The 20,085-nt window shown below is 45.9% G+C and overlaps 4 protein-coding genes across 4 annotated transcripts; all 4 read right to left on the reverse strand.

Moving 5' to 3' along the window:
- Positions 1–802: 802 nt before the first annotated feature.
- LOC136435134 (uncharacterized) lies at positions 803–3,818 on the reverse strand. The gene is made up of 6 exons (XM_066428366.1): positions 3,567–3,818; positions 2,929–3,038; positions 2,556–2,724; positions 2,074–2,298; positions 1,585–1,717; positions 803–1,336 (listed from the first exon to the last, which is right to left on the reverse strand). Exons 1-6 carry the CDS (start codon positions 3,770–3,772, stop codon positions 920–922), a joined length of 1,260 nt encoding a protein of 419 aa, XP_066284463.1. The 5' UTR covers positions 3,773–3,818; the 3' UTR covers positions 803–919.
- A 701-nt stretch (positions 3,819–4,519) lies between these two features.
- Positions 4,520–6,441, reverse strand: LOC136435135 (protein D3-like). Its single transcript, XM_066428368.1, has 6 exons — positions 6,228–6,441; positions 6,059–6,112; positions 5,857–5,926; positions 5,286–5,423; positions 5,010–5,103; positions 4,520–4,846 (listed from the first exon to the last, which is right to left on the reverse strand). The coding sequence occupies exons 1-6, from the start codon at positions 6,285–6,287 to the stop codon at positions 4,723–4,725; spliced, it is 540 nt and encodes a 179-aa protein (XP_066284465.1). The 5' UTR covers positions 6,288–6,441; the 3' UTR covers positions 4,520–4,722.
- A 976-nt stretch (positions 6,442–7,417) lies between these two features.
- On the reverse strand, positions 7,418–12,383 carry LOC136435130 (uncharacterized). The gene is made up of 7 exons (XM_066428362.1): positions 12,114–12,383; positions 11,402–11,594; positions 9,470–11,182; positions 9,170–9,318; positions 8,949–9,048; positions 8,578–8,780; positions 7,418–8,396 (listed from the first exon to the last, which is right to left on the reverse strand). The coding sequence occupies exons 2-7, from the start codon at positions 11,592–11,594 to the stop codon at positions 7,986–7,988; spliced, it is 2,769 nt and encodes a 922-aa protein (XP_066284459.1). The 5' UTR covers positions 12,114–12,383; the 3' UTR covers positions 7,418–7,985.
- Positions 12,384–13,521: 1,138 nt separating this feature from the next.
- On the reverse strand, positions 13,522–20,062 carry LOC136435132 (uncharacterized). Its single transcript, XM_066428363.1, has 10 exons — positions 19,364–20,062; positions 18,868–19,027; positions 16,945–18,345; positions 16,661–16,776; positions 16,269–16,466; positions 15,782–15,982; positions 15,307–15,469; positions 15,020–15,115; positions 14,636–14,800; positions 13,522–14,077 (listed from the first exon to the last, which is right to left on the reverse strand). Exons 2-10 carry the CDS (start codon positions 19,016–19,018, stop codon positions 13,959–13,961), a joined length of 2,610 nt encoding a protein of 869 aa, XP_066284460.1. The 5' UTR covers positions 19,019–19,027; positions 19,364–20,062; the 3' UTR covers positions 13,522–13,958.
- Positions 20,063–20,085: the final 23 nt, after the last annotated feature.

Below are 20,085 nucleotides of genomic sequence, written 5' to 3' on the forward strand. Positions count from 1 at the left end.
GACATCGAAAAATTATACGTTGGAATATCAAATGCGTCCTTTATAGCGACAATATTCCTTAATGGTCAAGCATATATAGTGTTGTGTTTTGTTGCTATGCCAATATGTCAAATTGACAAATCTGAAGTCTAATCAGACAGCCACATGACAACGCCATCGGCCATACCGTGTTCTATTTTCCAGCCAGTGCTTCCTCTATCCTGGAACAAAAAGAACCCTGGGCCCTGGATTATAAGGATTACTTCAGGATTAGTATTGCCTCCTTGACTGACGTAAATGAAATTATAGAAATGAGGTCGTGATATATCCTTTTCTGGAATATGAAACTACAGCCTGCCACGGTTGAGAACTGGGTTACTTATCATAGCCAAGCTCAGAACTAGGTTACTCATATTTGCCACGGTTGAGAACTGGGTTATGCAAATTAACTAAATGCGGAGTATCAGTAGAAGATAAGCTAATTTCAGCATTTTTCTGACATTATCTTCTTATCATCAAGACTTATGGTATGGATTTATTTGGATATGACATTCAAAACTCCGCATGTGGTCGATAGGACTATCTTAATGGATATGCATTATGATAAGCATAAACCTTAAACAAAACGTAGAACATTTAAACTCCAAATGGAATTTTGAAGGGTTTCATAACGTTGTCCCTCTTAGTCTTTGAAAATGGTAAAGACTTCGTTATATAGAAGTTGAGTCGACATGTGTAAAATGATTATAACGTTTCTGTCAAGTCTACGTTTTAGAAAACCACCTGCTCTTACAGGTACATGCAGCTATACAGGAGACTGGTAAATGTGTACCACACAATCATTTATTTAGTTGTCAGACAGTAGGGAAAAGCGTGTACAAATGTGTCAGACTTTGAAAAACGTTCATTCGGACTTAAAGACACAGATAATGCGTCATTTTCACGTCTCAAGTCCCTTTCTGAGCTCCGTCCCCAGGAAGACGTGAAACATGTGTACACCATGTTCTATGGTGGGCAGGTACCGCCCTACGTCATAGGCAGAGGACGACAGTCCCTTCTGTACACTCTCACAGATGCCATTATCCTCCTTCTGGACCTGGTCACTGTCCTTCAAACTCGTCTCCACAAACCCCGCCAGCTCCTTGTCGCTGGTGTTCTTGACGAAGTCTTCCTCTAAGAAGTAGTCCATGACTATCCGTGTCCGGTCGGCGGCCAGGGGGAGGAGCAGGTTCGTGTCCAGCCACGGGCCGTAGCGGTTAACGGCGAGGTTCGGGAAGACGTTTGCTACGATGTACCCCGCCTGGCCGTAACGCTGGCCCTCTGTAGACTGCTCGTTGTCCTTCACTCCTAGACCGGTCTGGTGGAAGAAAAACGGTATAAAAAAGGTAAGAGTTTTGAATGAATGTCAATACATTTATATAGCATTCGTGTACTATCTATGACGTTACATATTCATAAATCAAATGTCATCGAGATAGTTATTTCGCGAATACATACTATAATGGTGAAGAGTATCAGAGGTATTCGTAATTTATGTCTGTAGATGTCCAATACTGAAGAATGAATGTGGGTATGAACAATAAGTTTCTATCCAACATTCCGTACCATTTTGCTGTATAGTTCGGTTGCTTCCACCTTGGTGGAGGGCAAGTCTACGATCTTGGCCAGATATTTGTGAACATACTCCACATGTGAATTGTGGTCCTGTGCATTCTCCACCAATAATTTCCAGTTACACCTGTAGGCACAGATACTATAATTCAGTGCATCTAGACAAAGTAACAGGTAGCAATATGGTATAACATGTAATGACAATCCAAGCAACATTAAATACAGACGCGCCCCCAATCTTCTGAATTTGGTACTGCAAGTCACGCAACGAAGCTGTACAGCATACATGTACAACAGACAGTGAGAGAGTTGTAGTATTAGTGGAAGGGCGCTACATATTGTTACATCCCATTGATATTCAACTTGAAGAGATATACATGGATCTTGCAAGTAGAAATAGTGTTTAAGTGAGCCAAACCTTTCGATTACTAACGATTATAGTATCAATACTTGTTAATGAAACGTAATCAACATTTAACGCACTTGGTGTCATAAACGCGCCGACAAATGTGCCTCATCCCATGTGCGAAGCCCCGAGTGTCGAGTTGCTGTAGTAACGGTGACGTTATCCCCTCGAAGTCTCCCCTGCCGTCTCCCTCCAGCTGCATCAGCACTACCGGGCCCCACGTCCTCACCGCTACGGGCTTCAGGCCGTTCTCTCGCGCAGAGAAGTTCTTTATGCCGCGGAGCCGCAGAGCTTTCGACAACCTGTGGATGGAAGTAGGGCTTGATTACAAACAACGACGACGACAATATGCTAACAACAAACAAACAACCAAACGAACAAGTAAACAGAAGAAGAATTGAGGAAAAGGGAATCTCAGTTGTACCGCATGTATACGACAAACGGACTGATCTAACAAAGACGTTTTGTGAGCCACTTTATTTCAACTAGGCCACCATTTACCAATCGTCCAATCATCATTGGTCTAATTTCAGTACAAAGAGAATGAGAAGTGTCTAACCTGCCGTCCAGCCTGTATGTCCATCCATGGTAGCAGCAGGTGAAGAGTTGAGCCTGCCCCTCCTCCTGCTGCACCACGATGTTAGCCCGATGGCGGCACACGTTATAGAAGGCCCGCAGCTGGTCAGAGTGGTCTCGCACCACCACAAACGGGTCATTTCCAAGTACACCTATGAGGAAATACTAGTAAACGAGATTTGTATAGATGGATCATGGCCAAAAATGTTCCGGCCATCCGAGAAGGAATGCGTGCATTTTAAACAAGACTACTAAAGGTCTTGCTACATATCTGTCTACGTAGTCATGGATCCAACGTGGCATTGTTCTTTTTGTCATGATAAAGTTATCATTCTTGTGGCATTATTTCTACAAACCTGTGAAGAACTGTCCAGGTCTCGCTACTTGATCAGCCACGCCCACGGCTACCCAGTTCCGCCGGAACACCGTTCTCATTTCCAGGTCGTACAGACGTTCATCTGTGTACCTGCAACAACATTTCCCTTTAACTTGAAAATTGACGATTAAAAAACTTCAATCCAATGATGGAACCCTGACGTAAGACTAAGTTTAGTTCTTGTTCAAAAGTGCCATCTAGCGGCATAGTTTGAATGTGCAGCACACAACTAACTTCGAACCCTGACCCGAGGAGCAGTTTGTTGTTTTCACTGACGAATGTGACGATGTATGCATGCATGGTTATATTCAGACTGACAACGACGAGGTACAACCAAGGCACACAATTTTAGTCAACCAGTAGCATTGTGTACGTTTGCTGTGTGCTACATGATCTCCGTTCGTGGCAGAAAATAACCCCCTCTTGCAAAATGTTCTTTACCCCGCCATCTTGTAGGGTAAACAGTGGCTTTATCATGTGTAAAAAGGTCCCCATGCTTACAGTTGCGTTATAGGAGTGATCGTCTTTTATTTCAAAAGCTGCTTATATTGTCCTGTTTTAAAAATCAGGAGAAGATATTATGGTCGCTGTCGGGAAGTTGAGCTATATTTTCCTTACCAGCTAGCAGGAGGCGTGGTGGCTTCGTCAATAGGGGTTTCCAAACAGAACTTGTGAACCTCCGTGGTCACAGAGGAACCCGTGGTGGACAGAGGCTTGGTGAACACCTGTAGGAAGGGTGTCAAGACTGGAGGAAGACGTTTCACGAAAGTACTGCCAATTCTGTACAACCCTGCCATGATGGCACGGTCCCCGGACAGAGTCATTATGTTCTAGTTATTGGGCTGTGATTCTGATATCTGACGCTAGAAGGTGCTGTCTTTGGTGTAAGTGGGTTTCGGCAACGGTACCAGTCCTATGAAATAATTATTTTCCTGGGTAAATGTTGGTCAGAATTGTCCAGTTTTCTGCTAGGGAGGGCAGAAGAATGTGAATTTAAAAAATCTGGCCAAAATAGGTGATTTTTGTCATGTTTTGATCTCGGATTGACCTTTGAACCCTTTTCTTATGGTTGGACTGATATATTAGGAGGGGGGGGGGATCCTGGTCTCGTCTGAAACTTCTGTCTTTAGCTCGTTAGAATGCTGGAGTTGAACTGCTGCGTTTTTTTTACCTAAAGCAACCTGACAAATCCAGCTTTGCAGGGGTGGTAAAGATTTGAGGTTTGAAATGTAGATACATGTGTTTTCAAGTGATTGTTTTTGATGGCTTAACCATGTGTGGCATAGGAAAGTCCATTTGGAGGTCCCTCACCCTACGTGGGAAAATGACGCAAGATAACGAAAATAGAGTTAACGTTATACATCTAACAAATCAGATGGTTATTTTTTCTACATCTTTCTGTTGAAATATTGCATGCTTGTCTCCCACCTTAAAGATTAATATTAGATTCGTGACTGCCACTGGCTTGTTACAATTCCCGTATTTGGCATCCACTTACTGATTATATAGTGCAAGTGCATAACTACCAGAAATCATCACTTTAACCTATCACAAATAACTCAACTCAATGGTTTATCATTGTAAAGCAGATTTATTGATGCATTTGCATGTCGACGTCCTACATCGAGGTTTAAAACAAAACCTTTTTGTCATTAAACGAAAGCGTAAAATATCATTTCGTTTACCACATAAGTTAACAACAGAATAATGTTAGCCTGTTATGATTATACACTAGCTCGGATATCTTTACAAAGTTCTGTTGCCATGGTTACGGTTAGAAGCCTAGTTGTTTGTGGAGGATGGGCACGTAGTCGTCATACTGGGACTGGAACAGGTTTCCCGCCACGGGCGCGCCCAGGTTGTACTTCTTGGCGAAGTCACGAGCGCTAAACTTCCCCCTGGAAAGGGAAAAAAAACGACTGTAAGATACACTTAGACTTAGTGATGAACATGTCATCTCTTGTCTTCATGATTTCACGAGAAAAATATTTCACGATAATTGAATAACAAAGCACTATGTTAGGACCTGACTGAAGTAGAGAAAAGACATGTTATGTTTACCTGTGTTCCCCGGAGGTGTTGGTAAGTTTGGGCTCGCTGTCACAAGAGATCTTACCGGGCTGCTTGTACACCAGATAGACGTAACGGTGCAGGCCTGGGGTGGAAAGAGGTGAAGTAAATTTAGTGTATGACACTTCAGTATGCAATCAATGTCTACTAGTTAACGTTATATATATATAGCTATATGATGTTGAAACTTGAATTGAAAATTCTATCGCACAAAGACATACAAGCTTTCTCAATGCCCTGTTCTGTATCCTCAGACATTGAACTTACCTGTGTCCTTAGGTGGCCCCGCCCCAACGAACTGAGACAGCTCCTCACCCTTACTGACGTCATTTCCGGGGATGTTGGCCACCAGCCAATGGTGCCACTCTCTGTATTCCGGGTTGGCACGGCTGGGCGCGTCAGGATCTGAAACCGTCAAAGTCATCGCACAGTTAGGCAAAGCTGTGTTACTGCATGTCTTGACTGAGAAGAGGGCTAGAGCGTCATCGAAACTGAAACTCTACCACGCAGATGACTGAGAAGTCACAAGACAAGCCTGAAGAAAGAGGAACTCAATATGCAGTTGACTCGCATGATACTTTCACTTCGAACCTTAATGCTGGCGACTTTTACCACCCTTCCCCCAACAGACATCCCCCATTCTGTCTCATACTGTCACTCCCAGCTTTTTGCCCAATCTATTCTGCTGTCATCCTCCCTCATTCCTCTGTGACCACTAACGTTAGCTTTCCCATTCTGCTGTTCAATTCCCCCTATCTTCTCTCACATGCAATTCTTCCAACACTACCAGCCCTTCTAGTCAATTTATAAACGGGCGAGGGGAGGTAACGCTACCCACCTGTTAGAATGAGAGTGTAGAACGCTCCCGGTTCGCTGTCCCACTTCAGAACCGTGGGCTTGTCCTTCACCTACGATATACAGAAAGAAAAAACCTGTATCACAATTCAGCGTTCTTCAATTCTAAGCAATGGTGTCGTGTTTTACAATGCAAGGACTCAAGTGCAGTATCACATTTGAATCGAAAGGAAACAATCTCGTACCTGGGTTGGAGTCAGCTCGTTCCCAAGGTCCACCGTCTGCCCTCCATACTGAACCTGTTAAAAGAAACTTGCTCGGTCAGTCAGAAATCCCCACCGGTACAATTTACAAAAATGTTTGCAACCAGTAAGTCAACATGTACTTGATTAGTATATATAGTCATTTTCCTACCTCCAAAACGCCCTTCGGTGCCGCGTCTATCACATCTGGTACTACACCGTGCTTCTCCATTGTCTCAGTGTGAGCGGTAGGTACTGGTTAGACTTCTGGTCGTGGGTTTGTCAAGACTAAGCACAGGTCGGAAATTGAACTCCTTAAAAAGCTGTCTGCTTCATCACGTGATCAGCTAGGCGAATCAGAGATCGTTGTATGTCCAGGCCGTCGGTTGGTCAGCCTGACAAAGAGCTGATCTCATACTGGAAACCACCTTGTCATTTCCTTGTGATGCAATCCTTCACCTAGCGACGAAAGCCGCGTGGCAAAGTGGGGTACAGCTGTCATTAGCCAGCTGGCTTCACAAGTACGGGTTTCTTTCCGTTCCAAGAAGGGAGTTGATATGGCACAACATTTCCTCTTCCGAGAACTGGTTTCGAGTATGTCATAGTACGTGTCTGGGCAGAGCACCCTCGAACAGTCGTGCATGAAAGAATTGATTTTGTCAAGTATTATTTTTGATCAAATGACCGAAACTGTGAAGCCATTACACTCGGTCACAAGAGAGTCTTGTGAGTCCTTGAGACCACTTAAATGAGGTCATTTATCTGCTCGTTTTAGATCTTTGTAACTTTGCAGGCTAGGTTGCGTCTGGGTGTAACCCAATATAACCGACTGTATTCGTCAGGATTCTAGTTTCAATCAGACTTCTTTGGGACTGAAAGAACAGTTGAAATTTACCAAATAGAATGTGTATTTTGCAAGGAAATTGAACATTAGATGATTGTCGACGGAAAAAAAAGCAACTGGGGCCCAAAGACTTCTCCGGTAGTCTAACTCCTCGGAAAAATTGTTCATCGCTGTTTTACTAGTATAAAGCGTCTGCTATTTATTTCAGACATGACGGAGACTGAACCCAGTCAATTTTAGGGGACTGCAACACGGATCACTAGGTCACCACTATCAGACACATTTACGTCTCTATAGTTCACAAGTTGGTAGTAAGAATATATCATTCAAAAACATCAATCCCCATTACAAATGGCACACGACCTCCCATTGGCTGACGCCGACGAAAAGCAATCTAGGGCGAAGAATAGAGATAGAGATGTGCTGAGAGAGGGGTGCGGCTGAGCGTGCTCCGTATATGCTCCCACTACTGTACATCTAGCCAATTATGGATCAGAACATTCAATAAGATTCATCCATTGTAATTTTTACATGCGTTTATTTAGTCCTTGAATCATTGACATAATACATATAGCATGACGATCATAAACCTTTATAGGACCATTCGCAGGACCAACATATTACTTGTAGTAAGGAAATGATAACTGTTATCAATGTCAGTTACGGAAAAGATGTACAGTTGCTGATATGAATGCTTTTATTGTACCTCAAACAACGCTCCAATAACAAACAGTATTTATGTCTACTTTAACCTTTCTACAAGTCTGATCATGTTCTTATTTTACAAGTAAAGCCTAAAAATATACCATCATTCAGTCATGTATGCCGATTGCTGAGTTAGGAAGCATGGTATTACCAAGAAAACGACGCAACCGTCACTAGAACTAAGGGATGAATAGATGCAACCTTCACCTCACTGGTATTGTCACTGAAGTAACGTATAATCTATCCTTATAACATAGGGTACAGATATATTCAGTATTTACACTTCACAGCCGCTATAGCCATAAGCTCTTTTTGTAAAAGCTTTTACGTACGCCAGCGGGTGTTCAATTTCATTTGTTTCTCTCTGAGACGACTATGATTTTAAGATTTTAAGTTCAGGAGATTGGTAGTTGAGAATGCTAGAGAGTTAGCCGTATCATCGGTACCACCGACGACCGCCACCTGCGGGGAAGCGCCGATGTCCGAGTCGTCGTCCTGGGCATGCGCCACGACTCCCGCCAGGCCTGACGCGACGTCCCGGACGACGTCGACGCGAGTTCGCGCCGCGTTGGTGGACCCGTAGTGACGGCGTGGGGTGCTGTTGTTACGTCTTCCCGCCGAACCGCTTCTGCCGTGACGCCGACGAACGGAGTCGAAGATACCGATGACTTGTGCCCTGGGCACGATGCCGACCCGAAAGAAGCCGAGCTCACCCTCGTCAATCTTCGCACAGTTCACGACCGTCGAGGCGACGTTCTCGGGTGATGGCCCATCACACAGTACTCCGTCCACCTACGGGTTAATGACAACAAAACCACAGGAGTCTTTATTGATGAATTGCGCAAGAGCACAAACACTTTCTCTGGAAAAAATGACGCTTTTTGCCTTTTCTGTTCTTCACTGCTGTATTTGTGAGCCTGAAGTAAAAATAATGTACAAATAGAAAGTTGCAATAATAACTTTTTGCACTCACGTTGTCTCCGAGCTTGGCCCGCACCTGCGAGTGGTGCGTGGTGTCTGCCTCCCCGGACGGGTTAGCGGAGGTCACGGCGATCGGCCCCACCAGGTCAATCAGGTGGGTGGCGACCGTGCAGTCTGGGATGCGGATGGCGATGCTCTCAGGGGTGCCGATGTAGCGGGCGGAGTCTCCCAGCCCAAACCTGTCCAGCCACGGACCTGGAAGGCACAAATAGTAGTTCTCAACAATAGGAGGCAATGTGTCCTAGACGATAAAAGACTCGTTGTATTACCGAAAAATTCTTGGATTATCCATGAACACCTGTTATAGATTTAATTCACGTTAACTTTGGAAACTATCTATATGGGGTTTACATGGAAACGTACCTCTCTTGATAACGAGGCTGATGGAGGACGGCCACACCTCCTTCATGAAGTCCCACAGGAGCGGTCCGAACTCCTCCCTGGCTAGCTCCAGCTGACTCAACTGTAACAAAGGAGATCGAACTTTATTTAGTAAGTGTTTCTTCCCTATTCAGCAATCATATGATAACGTTTTGTTAATCATGTTTGATACATCTACAAAGACCCGAAATGCCTGTGCTCACCTGTGAGATCCATATGGACATGGGTCTCTCCTCCGCTTGTTTCTTGGTGCGGTAGGCCCTCTCCACGGCGGCAGGACGGTTACAGGCCGCCACCAGCACGTACACGGTGTCTGTCGGCATGCCGCAGATCCCGCCGTCTTTCATCAGTTCTGTAAGACATGACGGGTACAGGTCATGAACAAAGGTTCTAAAGTGTCGCTGTCTTACAAAAACGCATCTTCTACAAATGTAATTCAAAAGACACTGACTAAACGATAACAATTTAGCTGCAAATCAAGAAAAGAAAAACGATGTACCAACCTGCGATTTGTTTGACACCATTTGCCTTCCTGGCGTCCGCCATGACACACCCCTGTTCCCCACCCCTGTCGCTGCGCCCCCTCCCCAGGGTCAGGAGCGGGCTCCCCAGGGACATCACCTCCTCCCCACACATACCGTTCAGCAGGTGCACACAGAAACAGTACACGCACACCGCGCCAAACACACACATCACCACCAGTTCAAAGTACTGACTAGTCTGGACGCCTAGCGCGTCTAACAGGAACAGCACACAAACCACCTCAAACACCACGGACAGGACAAACCACGCCTTGTTGATCACCACAGACAAGAAGATGACAAACAAATTGAAGAGAAGAAAAGATGCGGCTCCTGCCGCCACACCGAGGCCTTCACTGCCTCTATAGACTCCAGAGTACCTGACAGACCCCCACAACAGCCACATCATGCTGTACACCATGAACGCCGTGCTCTCGAACGTCTTCCCGCGGGAGAAGCTGATGGTTCCCGCCACAAACTGGATGACTCCTCCCGGCACGATCACCCAGGGGAGGACCAGAGACTTGTTCCCGGTAGACAACAGTGCCACAGCTAGAGCTGTCACGGCATTGGATAGAAATCCCAGCGTGTCCGCGCTGGCGTACTTCGAGTAGCCGAGAATTTCGTTTGACGTGGAAACATTATCAGTGGTTGAGCTGGACGGTAAACTCTCATAGCCCTGCCGAGCACATCGGCAGCGGGAGAAGAGCCCTCGCAACGACTCCTGGGGTAGAAGACTCCTCCCGACGGGTACTAGAGTTCTCCGAAAAGCAGAGTTCAGCGCCAAAGCAAACGTACAGTAAAGGGAGATCAACAGTAACAAAATACTGGCAATACCGAGATAGGTACTGTTCAATCCTGTAGTGGGAAGGGAAAGGACCAGAATGGCAAAGCAGAGGTTGTAGACCACATCAGAGATGGTTTGGGTGAAGGAAAGAAGGAAGAAGACAAGGAAGATGAGAACGAGAATGGATGAAGCTAGGAAAGGAGGTGCCAGCTCGGCCTTCCCCCACAGCGTACTGAGGAAGCCATAGGTTATTCCCAGCCAGAATGTGCTGGACAAGGAGAACACAGCCCCGTGGAACACGTCCTCTCGTCTGAAGGACACAACAGAAACCAGTAGCTGGGCAAGGCCCGCTAGCGCCATCCACGGCGTTGCCTGATTAACAGAACGGGTAGCGCCTACGAAGAACAGCGCTAGTACACAGGTAGGAATCATATTCATAGTATATGCAAACGACAGGACATCGTTCTTGACGACTTGGTCATCTTCTTCGTCTGTCTCTTGTCTTTTATTTCTCATACCAGGCAGACTTACACCGTTACCTGTGCAGTGCGACACTGTCAAACCAACGACGTAGTAAAGCCCCAGTAACACAGGCAGTGCCTGATAGCAGGCTGCGCCCCATCTTCCCGCCGGATAGAACAAGGCTACAATCTCCATAACCATGGAAAAACTAAGCAGAAAACAGATCCAGCTGACAATGCTACTCTCTTTCGTAGCCGCGATCCCCAGAAAAAGGGTGAGGAACAGAAAGACGCCATAGCCTGGGAGCAGGCCGTCTCTACGGTTGTCCAGGGATAAGATGTCTAACACCTCCAGGATTTTGGCGGACCCCAGGGAGCCCCAGAGTACCGACAGGGACAGGTACAGGGTGGTCAGGGTGTGGCATCGTCCACGGAGCAGTCGGACACCTGTAAAGGCACAGATGCAAATGGAGTGAAAGAACTACATGTGACTGATCGATACTAAGAAGCTAATGATAACACAGCAAATATTCAAACATCTATCAAATAACCCTTATCTGGTGACAGCGACTGGGAAGTCCCCGAAGAGTTTGTACTGAAAGGGACATAACTAAGCAATGTTTCCAACTGTGACCCAGGACCACCCAGATGCGTTATGTGTCTTACCTGCGGAAAACTGCAGCAGGCCCGTGATGACCAGTACAGTCCCGGTGATGAGGCTGTTGGGCGCCGCTACAGTCAGGTCCAGACTGAAATTGTGGGCGGCCAACACCAGGCTACCCAACACCACTCCCGACATGCCCTGCACGCGGGGACCCACGGGAACGGCCGTGACCCTGCCGTTGTTTCGAGTAGGCATCTGTTGTACAACATATACATGGTATCAGAAGACTATCTACCGAACGTACAAAGTCTGGCTATATACGCAGCATGTTGTCATTCTTCAAACAGAGAAAAATCGAATCCGATGTCAATTGTGAATCATGCGGGATTTAGTTTGGTGGGACTGAATTAGCCTGGGCACCGTCCTTGTTGGTCCCCATACTCGCTCACTCACAAACTAACTAGGATGGCACCCAGGCTACTTCTGAATTAGAATTACAATCTTTGTGCCAGAACAGGACATGTAGTAGGCCATCTTGGCCATATTTTGCGTGAAACACCACAAAAGTAGTAGCTCGGTTTTGCTGTGGGTTTGCTGAACAAGAGGCCAAGTCGAAAATTACAATATACATACCCAACCTTCCCTGTTGACGTAGCAAATTTAACATAAATCATATACAAGATAGGCATGGGCATGTTCCTGTTTGTAGTCGCCAGTCTTCAGAAAATTGAGACCGTGCGCATTTGAGATCTTATGCCATTGAATTTGTCTCACCTTGAAGACGAAGTCACCTTTTCGACACGTCTGGCGTAGCTCTTGGTGGAATGACACTATACCAGAGGTAGGGCCGGGCTGTGTGTGTTATGCCAAAAACACCGTGACACAGAATAATAACTGACGGGGAAGTCCAATGACCTACGGTGTTTTCCTCAACTTAGTTCGTGTTTCACCATCTTGTGATCGAAACCAAACATGCGCTGTCCATAAATACGCCCGGCTGTTGAGCATGTGCCAAGTGCGGCTCTTTCACTTTTGAGAGGCCTTCTCAGAACCGTGAAAGGGGAAGTGAAACTCTGGGGGAGTAAGATAAGGTATTACAACATAGTCAGCAGAAAATCACGAGGTATTTTTGTAAATAGGCATGTCATAACAAATTGTTTGCTTTAGTCAGTCGTTTGCAGTATATCCAAAGGCAAACCTGTAAATATGGTGTGTCTATCAGACAGCACTTTCGACTTCGACATAAGGTCGGGTTCATGTATACAAGAATTATATCCCGTCTACAGTTTCCAAATGTTGTGTCGGAAAATACATCGTATGTAAAGCCCCTGTCACACTTGTGCATATATACAAGTCCGCATGGGTTGCGTATTAACATGTTTTTGTTTTAGGTCAAGTTTGCAGCCGAATAAGTAATTTCTTAGGTTCGATCACTAGGCTGCACAACGGTGGGTCAAAGTAGAAAACAACTTTTTCCCCGCAAACCTTACTTAAACCCAAAAAAATGTCAATGCGCAACTCACGCGCACTTGAATATATGCACAAGTGTGACAGGGCCCTAACGGACGAAATTCTGATGCAAGGTTGACCAAACATCCAACAGAAACCGTGATGAATTCTATAGTAACTACAAGACGACAACTCCTGTACATGACTGATAATTAACATTGCAGCTGAGGTACCATGTTAGTCTAGGGTTAAAAGGTGCTGGTTGACTTTGCCACTAGTTATTGATGAATATAAAAACGATTCCTCAGCCAGGCTGATCGTCAGGAGTCCCGCGTATGCACATCACGTGCAGTGCTTTATTAGACCGTTAAATGTTTAAAGTCGTCAGACAAAAAAGGGATAAACCAGTAATGATGGTAAGGGATGTACACAGATCTACAGATCTACCTTTGGGCCAACAGCTCGAGCAACGACATTTCTTCACTGTTTGTATTTGTATTAAAGACACTAAAGATTTGAGAATACTTTTGTGTGTGTTTGATTATACCATTCCAGAAAGGAACAGGCAACGAATGTGGTTTTCAGCATGTTGTAATATGTCTGCAGCGTGTTTGGCCCATAGTCAAGAGCTCGAGCTTTATGAATACGCTTTTATGTTAGGTCATGTGTGTATTTGTATTGTGTTTGATTTTGACCATAAGGACCAACGGAAATAATTAAAGCTACCACACAATTTCAAATGTAACATACTTTATTCTATTGTGACAAAATGACAAATTCAACAAGGTTGCAGCAAGACTTTCATTGCGACAGGTAACTTGTGATGATATGTATAAATAATTATTTATATAATATAAAACGCCAGTGTTCTATAACATAAAGCACACGTATACAAAAACTGTCATAACATAAGGTACATAAAATACCGATGTGCAGTTTTTTTACTATTCATTACAATCAACATGACACCGATATATACGTAAACACCAATCTTGACGACATATTCTTCAAGATGAGTGACCGTGGAACTTACATGCACAAACTAGCCTATCGGCTTGGCTAACCACCAAATAACACACAATTAGTCACCTTCCTTCAGGGCACAATACAAATTTATAAATATTTCTAAACAGCTACAAGAATATGTCCTAATCTTCAGGCTCGTTCTATCTAACTGGAGTTGATGGACGCTTCGAACTGCGCATGCTCGACCGCTTCCTTGGCCTGTGCGAAGAGCTGCTCCACCCGTTCCCGAGGAGTGCAGCCCACCCTGAAGAACGAGATGCCGACTGGAACGGGAGGGAAAACAACAGTTAGTACAGCATAACCATTAACGGGTGGTTTAGGCAGCATCTTATTGGTGTCATTAGACTCGGTAATGCGTGACAGCAAAACAGCTCTTGCTCAAAGCAAAATGTTGATACAGCAATACAGCCCTTCTATTGAGTCATATACTAGTAATGGTGCAAACCACACAAAACACTTACCAAACACTGATATTTGTTTGCTAACATATGTACAGCCTTGAAGGCAAAAGATCTTAAGATACGATACAACTGACAATGTCAGCACTATGCATAGATTGGGTTACCGTAAATACTGTGACACATAATCATAACCGACGGGGAACTCCGCTGTACGTAGGTGTTTTCCTTAAGTTCGCTAATGCTTCAACGACTTGTGACCGAAAGTAAACATACCCAGTTAATATTATAAAACACACGAGATTTAGGGCTTCTAAGAACCGTCTAAAGGGGAAGTACAGATCACGTAAAAATCACGAGATGCCCTTGTGCCAAAAAAACGCCTACAACGTATTGATTTTCCTTGATAGATTTGGCGCCCACCTTCGTCTATCTTCATGCAGTTGACGACGGTGGACGCGACCAGCTCGTTGGAGGGTCCGTCGCACAGCATGCCGTCTATCTTGTCTCCCAGGGAGGACAGCACCATGTCGTGATGGGTGGAGTCAGGCTCCCCGCTCGGGTTAGCTGACGTGATGCCAAGGGGTCCTGTGGGTATTCAAAGAACCAACTTGATTCCAACCTCTGTGATATGACAGCAACATTTCACTTTCAGACTACATGTTATTTTTTCACTCTTAGAAAGCAGGTAACCCATGCTTTTCACAAAGGTAAAGCCATGTTCTCATTCTATACATTAAGAAACTTTTATTAGATGCCATGAAAGCTTGTTCGACTATTTCACCCCCTCCCCACTGCTGTACCCACCTGTCATGGACACCAGGTGGGCGGTGGCCGTGCTGTCAGGTACCCGGATGCAGATGCTGTCACTCGTGCCGATGTAACTCACAGCATCACCCAGACCTGCACATGCGCATATTATGAGATATCATTTGTAAGCAGTAGCAGCATGAAGTGCTGACAAATAATTTACATAAAGGTATGCTTGCTTGTGCCTTGAAACTAGGGACTGTCTATAGCACATATACAATACATCATGTGCTGTTATCATATAAAGAGGTTTCCTATATGTATCTCTTCAATGGAGAACCTACCGAGGTTGGCGAGCCATTCGCCTTTGGGCACCACGCAGCTGATGCCGCCGGGGTAACAGCGGCGCATGAAGTCCCACAGCAGCGGGCTGAAGTCAGGCCCTGCCGCCTCCAGCTGACCCAGGTGGGAGATACACACACAGATAGGCTTCTCAGCGGGGCGACTCTGGGTGGGCAGGGTGTGTAATGGCTGATGTTAGTATAGAGTTCAACTTCAACCTTTGGGCACAACGCACCGTATGTACACGGCGTACCAAAAAGGGCATGTGTACTTGTGATATCAAGAAACAAACTTTTTCTAATGTCATCTTGTGGTTGAAACAAAAGGTGTGATTATGGATAAAGGTTGGGACTACCTTGGAGGATGTGCATCTCAGTCACTTTTAGGAAAGGATGCCTTTGAGGCTTAGACCAGGGAGGTTATTAAAATAACCTCCTTGCTTAGACCAAGGGTACTTGTATCATCGGTGCATCTCACCTTGACGTGGTAGATACGTTTGATGGCCTCTGGATGTTTACAGGAGGCGGCCAGGGCGTACACGGTGTCGGTGGGGATGCCGCACACCCCGCCAGCGTCCAGGACATCCGCGATGGTCCGCAGCCCACTCGTCTTCTTGGAGGAGGGCGTGGGGATGGTCAGCTGGCCGGTACCGGGGTCATCCTCGGTGTCAATGTTTATCTGTGTGTGTGAAGAGAATGGAATAAACATTGGCATTCATATATTGCTGATAAAATTGTGATTATATCCACCAGCTCTCGGAACAAATCTCTTCCTTTCTTAGTAACTCTCTCTACCCAATTCATTCATTCATTCCTTCCTTTCCTCCTCCCTTAACCCCTCTTTCCCCATTGCTATATTTCAATTACAGGTAAGGTATGAATTGTACTGAGAACATTGGCGTTATTACTCGTCAAAAGAACTTTATGATACAACCACAGGTGAAGACACGGTACTAAAGACGTACCTGCCAGATAGGACCGCGCCCCGGTAACACGTCCACACCTATCACCGCCGCCAGGAGTGCCGCTCCCGCCCCGTACAGGCACACCACCCCGAGCAGACCCAGGAACGCCTCCGCTAGATGGGAGGGGAGCTTGTCCAGGGTGAAGAGCAGCAGGCAGACCTGTACAACCTCCATCAGCACTGTGGTCACCAACCATATCTGGAGGAAACAGTGTGTGATGACCAGTCAGTATGACAGCTGTATATTGTATATAACACATTGAGAATATGTAGTAGGGACCGTGTAAGACGCATTTCTCAAAAGTGGTTGAAAGATGATATGGTCATGTATGAAAATGTCATAAGTTTTGGAATTAATGTATGACTAGATCACCACACAAATCGCTTCTTTACCTTGCTTACAAAACACGAGGACACCATGCTGCCAAGGTTGATGACCATTAGGACGATTACCCCGACTAGCAGGCTGTCTTGATGATCGCCTAGCGGGTTGTTTTGGAAAATGTATCCTGAAAAACGAAATGAATTGAAAGTATAAGACATTAAAATTGTTCCCTGTGCTCGATAAGATATTATGTATCACAAAGAAAACAATAAAAAAATTCTAAATCCTCAAAACGTCACAATTAATTATAAACCAACAGGGCAAGTGGCATCTTTAAGAACAAGTGTCGTACCTGAGAACCTCACGAGTGTCCAGACCCCCCACATCAAGGCACTTGCTATGTACACCATCCCGGCTGGCTTTGCAGTCTTCTTGACCTTCAGTGACAGCAATGCAGACAGCAGCTGTACCAGAATCCCAGCTCCAACAATCCAGGCCATGTGCACAGCAGCTATGCCGACAGCATTGCCGGACAGCGCTGCCCAAGCCGCGACAGCATTACTGAGAAAAGCCAGGGTGTCGGAACTACCCTCCCTGCACACGTCGTCTGCGTCCTTCGCACTGCTGGTCTCGCGGGCTGGTCGGCAACATCTAACCTTCTTAAAACCTTCACGGAGTGTTGTCATGGCGACCAACCGTGAGCCAACCCACATGATGGGCTTCTCCGCGACGGAGTTGATGAGGTTTGCGAAGGAGGAGTACAGAGAGAGGACGGACAGAGCGGCGCACAGGGCGCCTACAGCGTACTTAGCTCCCGCTAGGGGGATCACAGAGAACCACGCCACGGACAGTAGAGCGAAGACCAGGTTGTTGACTAGTGTCACTTTGTCCTTGGTGAGTGAGACCAGGACAAGGAGTACGAATGTAGGAAGGAAAGCCCACGTGCCTAGCAGAGGGGACCGAACATCATGGTTTCCACCTGTCAGACTGTGGGCGGCTAACCCCGCGGCCTGGCAGAGCCAGAACGTAGCCTGAGAACCGAACATGATGCAGTGAAAGGCGTCATTCCGTAAGAAGGAGTAGTAAGAGGCGATGATGAGAGAAACCAAGGCGAGACCAACCCATGGTGTGGCGGCGGGAAAAGACACGGTAAAACCGAGGTAGTGGAAAGCAAAGATGGCGGCTACAGGGACGTTACTGAGATACCCTAGTCCCATGGGCTCGGCGTATTTGGTGTTTTTCTTTTTCTCTTCTTCCTTTGATCTGTTTTGTGATGTGCCGGCCCTTGTGCCAAACAGTAACACGTTGAACGGTGCGTTACCAAAACCCGGGATAACCCATCGCTGGAAAACCCCCTTCAGCAGTAATGCTGTAGCCCCGTACAGAGCTATTAGAACTAAAACAATTTCTAAAGCGAAAGCTACTTTCTTTCCCCAGCCGTAGTACAGCCCAACAGTTTCAAAGGAAAGCAATATAGCGGCAGTGAGGGCGACAGGTGGCATGATGTAGTTGGTGGTTGCTGACGTCACAGATAACACTAGGGCTACGCATGCGTACGAGACTAGGCCAGGGAGGGTTGCGCTGATGACGGCCGCGGTAGACGAAGTGGCTTCCAGGATCCTCAAAACCCCCATGCTGCTCCAGAGGGCGGCGAAGGTGACGAAGGCGGTGGCGGCCAGGTGGTCGTACTTTCGGAAACTGAGCAGGCCGGCAACTAGTTGGACGAACCCGCCGATAACTATCAGGTGTACACCTGCATTGGACGGAGGGACACAACATAGGACAACGTTTAACACACGCAATGAACAACGCATGAAGAACATTTACACAGTCTGTATCGGTTATGATTCTTTGCATGGAAATTTGACATACAAAAGAAAAGGGTTGAACACAGGTCAGGCGAGTTGCGACGGTCATTCTGACAGGCGACTAGTTAGTCATTTACACATGGTCACAGTTTTCAGTTATGGGCTGTACACAGCACTTGCAATTGGCAGTTACTTAGTTGCACATAAAACATAGTATTGTTAAAATAAAGCCAGGCACTGGTTGAAAGAGGGGAATTATAGATTACTTTCTGTCAATGAAAAGCGGTGATTCCCCTTTACAAACGCAAGCCAGTACACGTCCTACGAAACTAAAACTACTTCGATATATTGAGTCTACACACTCCATGATTAAGTCCAAACGTTGTATTGATTCTTTCACGCTTGTGATCATGAACTGTTACAGTATGCAAACAAAAGCGTGCGGCTACGTCCTACACACGACTGACCTGTGATGACCGTGCCGGCCACGGTCTGCTCGGCGGGGTCTATCATGTTCCCCACCGCCGCGAGGAAGGCCGACAGTACGTTAGCCAGGAAGCCCAACACTCCCGGCTCGCTGTAGAACACGGCCGCGAACTCCTTCTCTTCCCAACCCATCGCAACCGGCTAGGGAGGAAATAATATTAAGTCATTAAAGATTCGACGGAAAGCAGTTATTTCTGACTGTTGTTTATGGAGCAAAAAGAGCAAACACTATCTGGAGCCGAAACGGTCTGTCGACCACATGCTTACTCGTACTTAACAACGTTCAGTGGAAATTCCATAAACTGTTGACTAATTCTATCAATGCTGCCCCATTCAACATCACAATTTCTTTTATACAACCGGAAAGATCGTCCATTTCTTTGATCAGCGTGAGAATTGCGCCGTTGAACATGTCTGATAGGTAAACCGGTATCAGCGAAAACTAGATATGTTACATTAGATATTAAACGAACCCACCTGTACTTCAGTTGAACAGGTGTGTTCTTTCTCGTCTATCGTTGACTTCCCGACGATTCACAGTGGTCGCTATCTGGAGTGTCTTACAACTTGTAAAGAGACAACACGCTTCGACTCTAGCTTTGAGTGTGACGGGCGAAACTATGACACAGGCGCTTGTGGGGGTTTTGTTACCGCCTGACCAGAATTAGAAGTGAGGTCATGTAGTCATGGGGACGCCGCACTGAGCTAACTTTGGGTTTGTCACCTGGTGACATATGATTATGCTAAGGTCGACATATGATATTTCCGGGTGTGGGTCAGGCATATCCTTCTTGGTCTTTGTACAGGTGGTGACATAGGGGAAACCCACCTTCACATATGTTGATGTTTGCTTCCTTGTCAGCAAAGGGTAGACGTAGTTGAGAGTTCGCTCTTGTTTAAACCAAACCCAGTATTCCTTTGCAACGTGTCAAATACAAAAGCGCAAAATGCAGTCTGACATACACGCAACTGCCATGTATGAACAAGTTGCTATATATATTGTACCTGTTACAATTGTCGCACAACAAAGTTCTTCTACTGTAGTACATACCTGTGTGAATAATCTGATCATTTTCTCAGAGGTGGACAGGTAAACACTACGTCACCTGGTGACACGTCTTATGATTCTTCCTTGATTTTCTTCCCTGTGACGTTTGTTTGTAATTGTGTGTATATTGCTGGGAAAAAAGTGAGTCTAC

This window comes from Branchiostoma lanceolatum, chromosome 5 (genome assembly GCF_035083965.1).
Source record: "Branchiostoma lanceolatum isolate klBraLanc5 chromosome 5, klBraLanc5.hap2, whole genome shotgun sequence".
Classification (NCBI taxonomy): Eukaryota; Metazoa; Chordata; class Leptocardii; order Amphioxiformes; family Branchiostomatidae; genus Branchiostoma; species Branchiostoma lanceolatum.

Coding starts and splice junctions, on each gene's coding strand:
- LOC136435134 (XM_066428366.1), bottom strand. CDS start 3,772: ATGACTCTGTCCGGGGACCGTGCCATCATGGCAGGGTTGTACAGAATT. Junction 2,725..2,928: donor ACCTGGACAGTTCTTCACAG/GTTTGTAGAAAT, acceptor ATTTCCTCATAG/GTGTACTTGGAAATGACCCG. Junction 1,337..1,584: donor CCGAACTATACAGCAAAATG/GTACGGAATGTT, acceptor TTCTTCCACCAG/ACCGGTCTAGGAGTGAAGGA.
- LOC136435132 (XM_066428363.1), bottom strand. CDS start 19,018: ATGGGTTGGGAAGAGAAGGAGTTCGCGGCCGTGTTCTACAGCGAGCCG. Junction 18,346..18,867: donor GGCCGGCACGGTCATCACAG/GTCAGTCGTGTG, acceptor CGTCCAATGCAG/GTGTACACCTGATAGTTATC. Junction 15,983..16,268: donor GGCGCGGTCCTATCTGGCAG/GTACGTCTTTAG, acceptor TCACACACACAG/ATAAACATTGACACCGAGGA.
- LOC136435130 (XM_066428362.1), bottom strand. CDS start 11,594: ATGCCTACTCGAAACAACGGCAGGGTCACGGCCGTTCCCGTGGGTCCC. Junction 9,049..9,169: donor TGTCCATATGGATCTCACAG/GTGAGCACAGGC, acceptor CCTTTGTTACAG/TTGAGTCAGCTGGAGCTAGC. Junction 8,781..8,948: donor CAGCCTCGTTATCAAGAGAG/GTACGTTTCCAT, acceptor TGTGCCTTCCAG/GTCCGTGGCTGGACAGGTTT.
- LOC136435135 (XM_066428368.1), bottom strand. CDS start 6,287: ATGGAGAAGCACGGTGTAGTACCAGATGTGATAGACGCGGCACCGAAG. Junction 5,927..6,058: donor ACGAGCTGACTCCAACCCAG/GTACGAGATTGT, acceptor TGTATATCGTAG/GTGAAGGACAAGCCCACGGT. Junction 5,104..5,285: donor GGGGCCACCTAAGGACACAG/GTAAGTTCAATG, acceptor TTTCCACCCCAG/GCCTGCACCGTTACGTCTAT.